This window comes from Balaenoptera acutorostrata, chromosome 19 (assembly GCF_949987535.1).
Source record: "Balaenoptera acutorostrata chromosome 19, mBalAcu1.1, whole genome shotgun sequence".
In the NCBI taxonomy this organism is placed as follows: Eukaryota; Metazoa; Chordata; class Mammalia; order Artiodactyla; family Balaenopteridae; genus Balaenoptera; species Balaenoptera acutorostrata.
Window position 1 is genome coordinate 20,036,092 of NC_080082.1, and position 13,155 is coordinate 20,049,246.

General features: G+C 37.0%; 1 protein-coding gene across 9 annotated transcripts in view; it reads left to right on the forward strand.

Annotated features, from left to right (window-relative positions):
- The first annotated feature begins 1,164 nt into the window (after positions 1–1,164).
- TERB1 (telomere repeat binding bouquet formation protein 1) overlaps positions 1,165–13,155 on the forward strand; it is a 47,865-nt gene continuing 35,874 nt past the window's right edge. For 7 of the 9 annotated variants that reach the window (XR_009006197.1, XM_028162795.2, XM_028162793.2 and 4 more), the window contains exons 1-5: positions 1,165–1,777; positions 4,437–4,499; positions 10,473–10,583; positions 10,773–10,901; positions 12,870–13,001. Coding sequence is in view for 8 of the 9 variants with exons in the window: in XM_028162795.2 (XP_028018596.2) it covers positions 4,457–4,499; positions 10,473–10,583; positions 10,773–10,901; positions 12,870–13,001 (415 nt within the window). In the remaining variant the exon portion in view is untranslated. The remainder of the gene's footprint in view (positions 1,778–4,436; positions 4,500–10,472; positions 10,584–10,772; positions 10,902–12,869; positions 13,002–13,155) is intronic. The other 2 variants (XM_028162794.2, XM_057535104.1) reach the window with 2 other exon arrangements.

Genomic DNA, 13,155 nt, shown 5'->3' on the forward strand with positions numbered 1-13,155 from the left:
TACTGTATGCTAACACATAAATATGGAACCTTAAAAAAAAAAAGGTTCTGAAGAACCTAGGGGCAGGACAGGAATAAAGACGCAGACATAGAGAATGCATTTGAGGACACGGGGAGGGGGAAGGGTAAGCTGGGAAGAAGTGAGAGAGTAGCATTGACATATATATACACTACCAAATGTAAAATAGCTAGTGGGAAGCAGCCACATAGCACAGGGAGATCAGCTCAGTGCTTTGTGTCCACCTAAAGGGGTGGGATAGGGAGGGTGGGAGGAAGACGCCAAGAGGGAGGGGATATGGGGATATATGTATATATATATATAGCTGATTCACTTTGTTAAACAGCAGCAACTAACACAACATTGTAAAGCAATTATACTCCAATGAAGATGTTAAAAAAAAAAGGGGCTTCCCTGGTGGCGCAGTGGTTAAGAATCCACCTGCCAATGAAGGGGACACGGGTTCGAGCCCTGGTCCGAGAAGATCCCACATGCCACGGAGCAACTAAGCCCGTGTGCCACAACTACTGAGCCTGCGCTCTAGAGCCCGCAAGCCTCAACTACTGAGCCCGTGTGCCACAACTACTGAAGCCTGTGCACCTAGAGCCCACGCTCTGCAACAAGAGAAGCCACTACAGTGAGAAGCCCACTCACTGCAACGAAGAGTAGCCACAACTAGACAAGAGCCCACACACGGCCAAAAATAAATAAATTTTTAAAAATACAATTTAAAAAAGACAAATATTTCAGATGTATAGTTTTATCAGAAAACAAGAACAGGATACAAAGGGGAGGGAAGTTTGGAAAAGACTAATGATGGCAGCGCTTGGGGCTCAGACAGCCTCCTCCCCACGCCTGCGCACACCTACCCGAGGCCACGACGCCGGCCTCAGCGACCCCAGAGCCCGTTCTCCTAACTCGTTCGGGCGAACGCCCCTCCGAGCAAAGAAAGCCCTTTACACAGGGAGCAGTGAGATTACAGGATTTCCCCTTCATATTGTGACTTTCCACTACTTAAACAGGCGCACACTCGCTATCCGCTGCCCTTTGGAAAGTGGGTGAGTAGCGGCCGGCGAGAAACTCCGCGTGGGGGCGGGGCGGCCGGAAGTCCCGCCCCACCGAAGTGCGCCAGGTCTTCTCGGCGGGAAACCAGGTCGGGCGTCGTGCTAGGCGGGCGGCAAGGGAAAAAGGGCGAATCCCAGGGCGCTGCGACTTAAGGGTAAAGGCCACGGCCTCCATTCCCTGCGCGTTCGGGTCCTGCCTCAGCCCCGCCTCGGAACCCGCCCGTCGCCTCCTGTGGAAGGTCTGGGATGCAGAACGCCCCGCTCTAACCTTCTTAACCGACCCACATGAGGGGATGGGGTGATGAGGCGGGATGGGGCCTGAGGAGGCGGTCGCCCCGGGCTGAGGCCCGCACAGGGAAAAAGAGAATTGTCACGTACCACTTAGGCGGCTAGAGCCTGGCCGATTGTACTTCAGAATACTCGGGCACCTCCCCAGGTGATTCTGATGTATGAAGGGGGTGGGCGCTGCTGGGGCAGTTGTTTCTCAGATCGGGGGTGGGACTCTGTGTTCCGCATCACCTGAAGGGGAGGGCACGTTAACGGGACTGACTTTCAGACCCACCCGCTGCCTTGCCGGTGAATCGCCTGTGGTGGAGCCGGCCTCGGGTCGCTAACCAGCGGCCCCGTCCCTGCAGGAGTTGGAGAACCCTGGTCTAAGAGGGAAGGGCCCGAGGGACCACATATGCTCTTCAAAAGGAGTTCCTCCAGCTGTTTAGGTGAGCCAGGCCGTGGTGTTAATGAGCGCAAATTGACGAAACAGGGTGGAGTTAGTCTTCTCTCCTGGGAAAGATGTCTATCGGTTACCTGTGGAAACTGGGATGAGGTGATGAGGATGAATGCGGAACGGCTGCTCCAGTCTCCTGAGACCGGGAGTGTTGATGTTGTAGTGAAATGGCTCCTGGTACCCTCAGACTGTTTCTGGACCTGATTGACTGTTTTTTCTCAATCTAAACTATTCTAACAGAAAGTTTACATTACATTACTTGCATCTTGGCCGTTTCTCCCTTGCCTCTCCTACTTTAGGGAAAAGTTTCCGCTTGGTATGAGCCCAAGCTGAGGATCCACTGTCAACAACTCAGTGGTGGCAGATATGGTGGGATGTTCAGCCCTGCCAGCCTTATGCACAGAAAGATGTCATTTATCTTTCAGATATTTTGGGGAGTGCTATTTAGATTTCAAAAGGCTTTTCCTGTGAACATTTTCTAGGCCACGTAAAAGAGGAATGTTCAGTTCATTTTCTTGCTTAAATTTGAATTTAACAGTACTATTTTGGGGAATTGATTGAGTGCAACCTGTAAGTAGGATAGTTTCTTCCTGTTACCTGGAAAAAAATCCCTTTTTCCCCCTGTGAGAATACAGTAAATAATTTTGAAATCTTGTTCATGGCAGTTTGCATCTATTCACTAAGTTACTGAAAATACTTAATAATATGCTTTATTGGGCAGATGATTTTGTTCTTGGGATTATACTATATTTTATACTTTTAAATATAATTTTATAGTTATCCCTCCCTTGGAAGTTATAACTTGTCCTTTGCTGTGAATGTTTTTAAGCATGTAGCAGGTAAATAGATGACTTGTATTAATGCTACTAGATATTTGGCACACTTTATCTTATTTTACTGTGCAAAGTAACCATTTATTAGAAAACAGTATAAGAAAGACAGACAAAGGGGAACAGAAGGTAGTTTGTGTTGTCAGCTTCAATTTAAAACATATCCCTCTTTAAATATGAAAATTATATTAAAAAGCAGAATAGATTGACTAATTAAAACTAAGGAAATAGTCCTTAAACTCCCTCACAAAGCAAAAACCTCCATGTGTGATACGTCTTTTTTTTTTAACAGGCTGTTTTTTAATCTAGTCTTTTTCCAAATCCTAACCCATTTGCTCAAAGATAATGCAACCTTTAAAAAAGGATGTAAAATTTCCTGTAAATTTTCATTTATATATAGTATGTCTGTTTATAATATGTCTCCAAATTATATGTAGGAGACAGTATAACAGGATAAGAGTGTAGCCCTTGCCTCAGATTTTCTTGGTTCCCATTCTAGCTCTGGCGCTTACTAGCTGTTTGAACTTGAGCAAATTGTTTACTTTCTCCTCATCTATCTTTATCCTTATAGCTCCCTTGCAGGGTTGTTGTAAAGACTAAAAAGATAGTATTTATAAGGTTTATAGGGGTTTATAGAGCCTGGCCTATCATTGGGCTTGCTGAACATTAGAAGCTTCTATTATAAAACTTGTGAAAAATGAAAAACAGTGAAATAAAACACCACCAGCTAAAGACAACTAGTGTTAATATTGTTGATATTTTCCATCTAGTTTTATTTTATATTTGCCTCTACATAATTGGGGTCATACTGTAGATAAAATTTTGAGTCTTGCTCTTTTGATTACATTGTAACATAAGCATTTTCCATACTGTCAAACATTTCAAGTAAATGTCAATATTCTTGTAACAATATCCTATCCTGTGGATATACTATGATGTACCTACCCATTCCTTTTTAAATGGAATATTTAGGTTAAAAAATGACAAAACTAGTAAATATTTGTATATTACTTTATAAAAGATTCTCATATTTATCATTAAATTTTTTGTTTGGGAATTTTCAGTTTGAGAGTTAAAATAAAAGATAGAAAGGATAATTAACTATCTCTCTTTAACCACCCAGTGCTGGAGTAAATAAGAATTTTAGAGTTCTGTGAGTCCTGATTTATTGCTCTAAGAAATTAATTGGACTCTGATGTATTTTTGTAAAAAATCAATTTAGCATTTTAAAGAATGTGAGAGGCCATATTAGGGTTGCCAGTTATTTTTTAAATTCGTCTAATGAATATAAACAGAGGTTTAAGCTTGAAAATAACCATGAGTTATTAGAAAAAATTTTAGTATTAAGCTAAGCTTGTGAAGAGAAATGCACATCTAAAGAGTGTGTGCTTATTTGTGTTTTAAACCTCTGATTCATGGAGGAGTGCCCAATCTGAAATGATGGGATAAAAATTTACAGAAAAGAAAATAAGGAAGGAGAACCAGAAGTGGAGCAGCTAGATTCAGTCAACCAATCATTCGTGTGTTTGTTTAATAAAATGTGTTGAATGCCTGTAGTACTTAAGAATGCGAGGTGCATTTATGTATGTTTTCAAATTTAATTCTTATAACAACTCTATGAAGTTGGAAATTTATATTTTACAGATGAGGAAACTGAGCCTCAGAGAACTTAAGCATACCTAATACCACACACCTAATAAGTTTCAGATTCAATCTTTGCTCTTCTGGTTTGAGAAAACTATTCTTTTCCTACCCCTTTGCATATATAATTCTGGAATTCTCAAAATTGATTTAAATTGAGAAAATACCTTTATCTTATAGATGAAATATAAGGTAAAAGAATGCAGACAAGCATGGAAAGTGAGGACACAAAGAAAATACAAGGTGAGAAGTTTATAGATCATATATCTGGAATTTGTTTTATAGTGTATTTGCGGGATATACTGCAGATTATCTGACAGGCTCCAGGAAATGAAAGAATTGTTCAGCAATTTACATGAATATTTATTAAGCATCTACTCTGTGCCTGTCACACTGACTTCAGTAAACTGACATTCTAATGGGAGATGGCATGTTGATAATTAGAATACCATATGATAGCTGATTTAATGGAGGTATATATAAGAACAGTGGAAACCTGAGAGGACCACCATCAAATTTCAGAGCTGTCCTCAGAAAAATGGAAATTTAATTCATGGGCATAAAGGAGGTTAACCAGAGAGGAAATATTAAAATAGAAAAGGATGGGGAATAATATTCCCTAATGCACCCCATCACATCAGGGTTTGGCTGAGGAAGAGGACCCTCAAAAAAAGACCGAGAAAAACATTTCAGAAAGGTCAGGAATGTGGTATTTTGGAAATCAGCCTTAGGAGAATGCTTTGAGAAAGATTACCCAAGAGCCTCAGTGTTAAATATCACAGATGAAGACTGAAGTATCCACTGGATTTTTCATTTAGGAGGTCTTTTGTTTTATTAATAGTAAATTCAATAGATTTCAGCCAGATTGCAGTATATTGAGGTCTGGGTGGGAAATAGTCTGGAGACAGTATGAATAGCTTACTCTTCTTAAAAGCTTGTCTGAAGATATATGGCATTAACTAGAGGGAGGATGTAATGTTAAGGAGTCTTATAAGAGGTATAGAGATAAGAGAATATGTGAAAAGGGAATGGGGATTATGGAGTGGGAGAAACTGAAGAAACTGGAAAGACGGGATAATTGCTGGAGATGCTCCTCTCAGATCATTTATCACACTATGGGAATTACTTACATCCTCTTCTGTCTCTATCACCAGATTGTGAGTTCCTTGGAATCAGAATCCCTATCTGATACAGAGTGGATGCATAGTAGACATTCAATAAAGATTTGTTAAATGAATATATTTTAAAGAAGGTCATAGGCCTGTAATAGTGCCCTTTGAGTTGTATGCGAGAGAAATCCAACTCAAACTAGTTCAAGAAAAAAAAGGAAACGTATCAGTTCATACAACTGGGAAACTCAGAGTTGTGAGGAAGTGTTCTCCGAAGGAACCACAAGAAGGAAGAGGGAAATCATTCTGGGCAAGAAAAACACTATAGTACAGTTGAATCTTGAACAACATGGGTTTGAACTGTGTGGGTCCACTTATTTTCAGATATTTTTTTTGATAGTACTACATGATCTGAGGTTGGTTGAATAGGAGGATGTGGAAATATGGAGGGCGGATTACAAATTATATGTGGGTTTTCAACTGAGTGGAGGGTCGGTGCCCTTAATCCCCGTGTTGTTCATGGGCCAGCTGTAGTTGTAGTCACTGCAGGATCCCAAAACACAGGTGAATGTGTTAACCATGAACAGGATGGGAGCTGGATCCTGGTGTGATATTGTAGAGGAAGAGGTAAGAATGGGTGTGGCTGCAGATATTTTTGTAGGAATTCTGTGTTGTGGAAAGTGTTCTGGGAATTCTGTGAAGCCTAACATCTGTGTCTTTTTGACTGAGAGTTTATTATAGCATTTATAACCTGCTTTGCCCAGAGAGCAAGGCAGAGCCAGAGATGCCAAATAATTAATGGCTTATTCTCTGGAATCAGCCCTAAACAACTGATGGGAGCTGATGGATAAATACTCTTCACACTTCGACCGGGATGACTCTGAGACACATGGCTCTACCCTAGCTCCCAGAGTTTCCTGGTGAGGTTACTTGTGTCTACCTTCCCTTTCTGTTTCATCTTTTCAAAACAGTACTTGCACTCGAATTTTTGTTTCATGGTCTACTTCTGGGGGGCCCGAAATTAAAACATGAAGTGGAAGAGAAAGAGATGAGGTTTGAAGAGAGCTGAAGATTTGGAGTAGCCATTGAGGAAAATGGGAGAAACAACAGAAGGGCATTGGAGATGGAGCTGACCATGGATGGGGTTGCTGAGTAGAGTTGGGGAGTGTAACCTGGAATGCATACCAAATATTTGCAGTGGTATAACTGCTGAATTTTTTTTTTTCCTTTTAGCAGTGCCCAAATTTGAGCTGAAAGAGCAGAGAAATAAACTGTTTTGAGTCACAATTAGGATTATAAAACATGTTTGGTAGAAGGACAAGGGGTCAAAGAAATCCTAGCAAGATAATGGTTGAGGTGATGAACGATGGGATCTGGGATGAAGAGGGAAGGAAGTGAAACCAAGTCTCTGAGAACACGAGTAAAGGAAGTAGAGATCATAGGGGTCAAGGAGTAAATATAAGAATAAGGAAGTAAGACAGTTGAAAGAATTAGGAGTAATATTCAGAAAATGAAATAATGGAGTTGAAAATATCAGTGGTAGAGCTGTTCTGACTAATGACGAGGGTCCAGATTTGGCCTTGGAAGTGAATAGCCAAATTTACATACAGTTTGAGACTTGCAAAGGAGAGAGACTGTCTCTTTCCCAGCATCCATATCAATCACCCAAAAGAACTGTGATTGGGGCTACTTCAGTCATTAGGTCAACTGCAGAGCATACCAGTAATTAAAAATATATATATATATGTATACCTATAAATTTATTAAGATGTAATTGACATACCACATAATTTACTCATTTAAAATATACAGTTCACTTGTTTTCATATATTCACAGTGTTGTACAACCATCACCACAATCAATTTTAGAACATTTTCGTCACCCTCAAAGAAACCTGTACCCTTTAGCAGTCACATCCCCCCCCACACACACACCCCTGTTAACCCTAGACAACCACTAATCTGTTTTATGTCTCTAAATTTGCCTATTCAGGACATTTTATATAAATGGAATCATATAATATGTGGGCCTTTTTGACTAGCTTCTTTCACTTAGCATAATGTTTTCAAGGATCATCCATGTTGTCTCAGTATCTTCATTCCTCTTTTTTGTGGAATGATTCCATTGAATGGATATATCATATATTATTTATCCATTCAAGAGTTGATGGACATTTGGGTCTCCATTGTTTGGCCATTATGAATAGCGCTGCTATGAATATCCATGTATAAGTTTTGGGGTAGACATATGTTTTCATTTCTTTTGGGTATATACCCAGGAGTGGAATTGCTGAATCTATGGTAAATTTATGTTTAACCTTTTGAGGAATTGCTAGACTGTTTACGAAAGCAGCTGTACCATTTCACATTCCCACAGCAATGTATAAGGGTTCCAATTTCTCCAAATCCTTGGTCAGAATGTTAGACTATTTTTGATTATAGCCATCCTAGTGGATGTGAAGTGGTACCTAATTGTGGCTTTAGTTTGCACTTCCCTAAGAACTAATGATATTGAGCATCTTTTCATATACTTATTGACCATTTGTATATGTTCTTTGGAGAAATGTCTATTTAAATCCTTTGCATGCTTTTTAATTGGGTTGTCTTTTACTGTTGAGTTTTAGGAGTTCCTTATGTATTCTGAACACGAACCCCTTATTGGATATATCTGATTTGCAGATATTTTCTTTCAGTCTGTGAGTTGTCTTTTTACATTCTTAATGATACCTTTTGAAGCTCAGAAATTTTCAGTTTTAAGTCCAATTTATTGAATTTTCTTTTATTGCTTGTGGTTTTGGTATTGTATACACTTCAGTTTTTGTTTGCTTGTTTATTGTCTTCAGGAATTATTGAAGGAGCTACCTTGCATAGCCTGGAGAAGATAAAAACCCAGTTGTAGATATCAGTAGGTGCTTTGTCTGGGAAGGGAGGGATTATGATAGGAAATATTAAAGTACGAAAAAGAAGTACAGAAGGAATTAAGAAAAGTACATAAAAAGTTTCTGTGCCTAGAATTGAAAATCACCATGCCCCATCAAAAATCCTCTTCGGCATGTTATTGATGATGAATGGCTTATTGATATCTATACAGTCACACTAACCTTCTTATGGTTTCTATTAATGTAGAACATGATCAATAAAAGTTTGCTGTTACTCCAAGACAACTCAGTGATAACCTTTGTACTATGATATTTTACTAACAAATTGAGTCATGAATTATTTCATTGAACCAAATTACCAGTTGAATTTCTGTCAAGGGGAAGACTAATTGATTCACAATAGATCTTAGTTGGTTTTTTTTAGTGTGCTTCTCTATATTTTTTTCCTCCCTTCATCCTATATCTTTGAAAACTTTAAATATTAATTCAAGCATTATGTCAATCTATGTACAATTTTATTTAAATCCTTAAAACCAAGAGAAGAAATTGTTTAAAGGCTATTGTAAAGAATTTTATAGGAAAATGATTGTCTATTGTTTCCTTTTAGTTGTAAATAAATATTTAAATTTTGTATGTTGATAAATTTTAACATATGTATATACCCAGCATTGTGTAAACATCAGCACAATCATTATAGTGAACATAGCCTCGTGTCCCTTTGTAATACCTCCCTTCTGTCCCTTCCTGGACCTCCTTTCCCCAAGCAACCACTGATGTGCCTTCCGTTACTGTAGACTAGTTTGTGTTTTTTCAATATATGGAATTGTACAGTATACTATCGTATACTCTTTTTTGTGTGTAGTTTATTTCACTCAGCATAAGTATTTTGAGATTTATCCATGTGGTTGTATGTATGAATAGTTAATTCCTTTTTATCACTAAATAGTATTCCGTTGTATGGTTATACCACAACTTCTTTATCCATTCATCTGCTGATGGACATTTCAGTTGTTTACAATTTTTGGTTATTACATATAATGTCACCATGAACATTTGTGTACAAGTCTTTGTATGTACATATATCTCCTTTTATTTTGAGTAAGTACTTAGGAGTAGAATGACTGCATCAAATTTTAGGTGTATGTTTAACAATTTATGAAACTGCTAAACTTTCAAAGTGGTTGTACTATTTTATGTGTCCACCAGCAGTATATGAGAGTTATAGTTCCTTTGTATCCTTGTCAAAATATGTTGTGGTCAGTCTTTTAAATTTTAGTCATTCTAGTGGGCATGTAATAATGTCTCCTTACGGTTTTAATTTGCATTTTCCTAATGATTAATGATGTTGAGCAGCTTTTCATGTGCTTATTTGCTATCTGTATATCTTTTTTGTCTGTTCAAATCTTTTGCTTGTTGTTTTGTTGGGTGGTTTGCTCTCGTTGTTGAGTTTTGAAAGGTCTATATGTTTTCTGGATATGTTTTTATCAGATATGTGCTTTACAAGTATTTTCTCCATTTGTGGCTTATCTTTCCTACACTTCAGAAAACACTATTTTTATTTTAAAGGTATTTTTAAAATTTATTTATTGTATTTATTTTTGGCTGCATTGGGTCTTTGTTGCTGTGCATGGGCTTTCTCTAGTTGCGGTGAGTGGGGGCTACTCTTCGTTGTGGTGCACGGGCTTCTCATTGCGGTGGCTTCTCTTGTTGCAGAGCATGGGCTCTAGGCGCCCAGGCTTCAGGGGTTGTGGCTCACAGGCTCTGGAGAGCAGGCTCAGGAGTTGTGGCACACGGGCTTTGTTGCTTCGTGGCATGTGGGATCTTCCTGAGCCAGGAATCGAACCCATGTCCCCTGCGTTGGCAGGCGGATTCCTAACCACTGTGCCACCAGGGAAGCCCCTAATATGGTGTATTTTTATTTTCATTCAGTTCACTCTAAATAGCAGATATTTAAACCAATGTGGCTTTAATTAAAGAAAATAATATTTGGATTTTCTTTTCCTATATTTCATGCAAAGGGAAAATCAAATAATTATAAGAAGTTCATTTCAAGTTATATTATCTAAGGAACATCTTTCTTTTACATATCTTTATTGCTTATTAGATTTTTAAAAGTAATACATATTTAAAAAGCAAATACAAAGATATGTATTTAGAGGGTGAAATTTAAATGGTTAGTTTTTGAAAGGAAATGTTTGGTTTAAAATAATGAAATTTTTGTTCTTTAGAAATGAAGACTGACCTGAACTTATTATTGGAGTGTCTGAAGTATCAAATGGACAATGCTTTTTCGCAAAAGGAAGCTCTTGTCACTATTCATTCAATTTGCCAACAAAACAGTAAGACATGATAGTGAATTTTTATTTGTGATTCTAGTTGTTTAATATTGTGATATATGAAATAAGCATAGTTCTTTCTCGTCTACTCAGTTACTTTACATATTATGTTACTAGGTTCATGTGATTTATTGTCCTTAAAATAATAATTATAATAAATATTCTTCTTTGTTTTGTCTGCGCACTCTACAGGTAATGCAAGTCTTTATTTTCGGGAAATTGGTGGTTTGATGTTTGTAAAAAATCTTGCAAAGTCAAGTGAACATAGTATGGTAAAAGAAGCAGCATTATATACATTAGGAGCTGTTGCAGAACAAAATGGTAAAATATGAAAACTTTATTTCACTATCCTTTAATCATTGTGTTATACTTTAACAAACTACTAAAAAATAATTTTAGAATTCAATTCCTTTTTTACATGTCTGGATAGTTTTATCCAGGTATTTTATTTAAATTAATGCATACCAAATATTTTATTTATCTTATTAACTAATGAGGGAACGAGTAAAATGTTACAACTGTTTCAAAAGTAATGGCAAAAAACAATACTATAGGCATTTGGGAAAGCTGAAATTTAGGAATAAGCACATGACTGGTCAGTGTCTGCAGGTCAAAAATCAATTATGTTCTACTGGTGGAAATGTTTTGCATTTCTGTGGACAAGAATAACTTGCATTAATATCAGTTTTCTGCAATTTACAGAGTTATAAAATAGCCTGAAGACAGTAAAAGACACAAATAATCTAGAAGGGTGTGCTAGACAGGACATTCAGTAGTTGTTATCATCCATTTCAAAATCTTTCACAATTTTTCTTGCCATTAGTTGGAAACATTTTTTTTACTTTGTCTTTTACTATGCTTATCTTTTTTTTTTTTTTGCCATACGAATGTTTTTTATTTTTATAAAAATAAAATTCATCATTCTTTCTCTTTTTTGCTTTTGGATTTTGAATCATAGGAAATTTTTCCATACTCCCAGATTATAGGGGAATCCATCCATGTTTCCTTTTTTTTTTTTTTTTTTTTTTTAGGATTTTCTTATTTATTTATTTATTTATTTTATTTTTTTTTTTTTTTGGCTGTGTTGGGTCTTCGGTTCGTGCGAGGGCTTTCTCCAGTTGCGGCAAGCGGGGGCCACTCTTCATCGCGGTGCGGGGACCGCTCTTCATCGCGGTGCGCGGGCCTTTCTCTATCGCGGCCCCTCCCGTCGCGGGGCACAGGCTCCAGACGCGCAGGCTCAGCACCATGTTTCCTTTTGGTACTTGTGTGATTTTATTTTTTAGTTATACATGTTTCATTCTTTTTGAATTTTCCTGGGATATGATGTGATGAATGGTTCCAGTTTTATCTTTTTCTTAATATGGCAATCCAGCTATCCCAACACTTCTTATTAAAAGTAGATCTTTTTCACATTGATTTGAGATGCTACCATTATCACTTAATGAGTCTATTTCTAGTTTTCCTATTCTGTTCATTATCTATATATCCAGGTACTTGAATCAAAATATGAAGATAACTTACAGCCATCTTGTATGTGGATAAATATGCTTTCTGTATGGCCAACAAAAACATTTTTCTGTAGCATACCTGAAATGAGGTTAAATCTAAACTATCAGTTTGTCAAATAACTTTATATTCTTATATTTTCAACCGTTAAATATTTCTTCACCACTTGTTGAGAACCAAGCTGTGTGCTAGGCATTGGGGATAAATAAGACATTGCCTTTGCCTTTGAGAGTGTCTAAAAGCTGTTCTAGACACTGGATATATGTGTTCAAATTATTTTTAAAAAATTCTGCTTATTGCATGATTATCACCAAAAAACCTCTCCTGTCATGTAGGTATCATTTTTGTCTTTGGGAAAGATATTTTTATATCTAGAAAACTCTCTTTAAAAATACCACAAGTATCATTTGTCCCTCTTTTCTAAAGCAGGTTTCTGAATTTTCTTAAATTTTTCTTTGGCTATGTTTTGTTACTTATCCTCAATATTTTGGTCATGTTTTATTTTAAATTTTTGTTCAGTTAGGCTTTTATTGGAAATTCTATGAGATTGCAGTACATGTTTTAGAACCTAGATCAAGTACTTCTGATTAAAATATTGCTTCTTTGGTCTGTTAATTGAGTAAGCACATAAGATTGTCAGAATTTGTTGTATGACTAATAAATGTCAGTGAAATGAGATCTGGTTGAGAATCATCCATATGGCAATTTTATATTTTGTTCAGCATATTTTAAAACTTGTCTGTGCTAATACCTAGAAATTAAAATTATATTTTCATATTTCAGTTTACTGTCAGCAGACTTTGTGCACTTCAGAATTGTTTGAAGACTTAACTTGGTTCTTATCCAACAATGATTCAAACACAAATTTGAAAAGAATGTCTGTCTATGTTATTTTGGTTCTAGTTTCAAATAATAGTAAGTACATTCTCTTATGTTATAGAAATATTTTAAAAAATAATAAATTAGAACAGTCATTATTAGTCCTTTTTTTCTAGTCTTTATGTCAGTACCTTTTTTAATCTTACTAACTTCTGAGAACTACGGCTTTAAAGAAAGGAGAATTAATAGC